Here is a 748-nt window from a genome sequence, read left to right as displayed (position 1 = left end):
GGTTTTTGTGAATTGATGCCAAGTTGAGTATAAGCACTTTGATTAGATGTGCCTTGATCACATGTTAAGAGTTGTACATCAGCACCTGTTTCACTTAATCTATCTAGACATTCTTCCAATAAGGTAATTATTTCTTCTGCCTTCATACATTTTTCTGGAAGAAAATATGCCAAAGGTTGACGCCATGGACGTTGCGCATTTAAACCGTCTATACAAAATACAAATACACATTTAGCTCTTTCAAATTTTCTTCCTAAGGGTCCAAGATCAACAAGGCCTTCTATTTGATTCAATTTAAGCGAAAATTCTTCATAACTTTTTATGGACATTTCGTCCCATTTTAAAGCACATATTCTTTCTCCTGGTGGTAAATGAGACATTTTTTCCTTTAATTTTTCAAATATAAAATTGCAAAATCCGGGTCTCATATCGTATTCTTCCACCCATGTCCTAAGAGTTCGTTGTGCAGGAAAATTACAACCTGCCTTTCTTAAACGACAAAATGCAGAGGCTGAATAATAATATAATTGCCTTGAAAGATTCTTTTCTTCTTCCGTATATTCCGCTTTTGGTGTATGCAGCTGCAAATTTATCATAGCTTCTGCGACAGGATGTAGATTTTGTTCACGTATTAATTTTTGTAATTCCTGTTTCTTTTTCTTGCGTCCTTTCGGTTTTTTAGAAGCTCGTGCAGCACGTAGACGATATTTCAAAATTTTTACTTGATTTCGTAATCGAATAACTTCAC

At 34.6% G+C, this 748-nt stretch overlaps 1 protein-coding gene across 1 annotated transcript; it reads right to left on the bottom strand.

The window, feature by feature from the left end:
- Positions 1-37: 37 nt before the first annotated feature.
- On the bottom strand, positions 38-596 carry LOC108762982 (uncharacterized; the record flags this gene model as incomplete). Its single annotated transcript, XM_018510261.1, has 1 exon — positions 38-596. A coding segment is annotated over exon 1 (559 nt), but the record flags the coding sequence as incomplete, so codon positions are not given.
- Positions 597-748: the final 152 nt, after the last annotated feature.

Source organism: Trachymyrmex cornetzi, unplaced genomic scaffold, assembly GCF_001594075.2.
Source record: "Trachymyrmex cornetzi isolate Tcor2-1 unplaced genomic scaffold, Tcor1.1 scaffold3299, whole genome shotgun sequence".
NCBI lineage: Eukaryota > Metazoa > Arthropoda > Insecta > Hymenoptera > Formicidae > Trachymyrmex > Trachymyrmex cornetzi.
The sequence above is the reverse complement of the archived record's forward strand: the minus strand, read 5'-3'. Positions and strand labels throughout refer to the sequence as shown.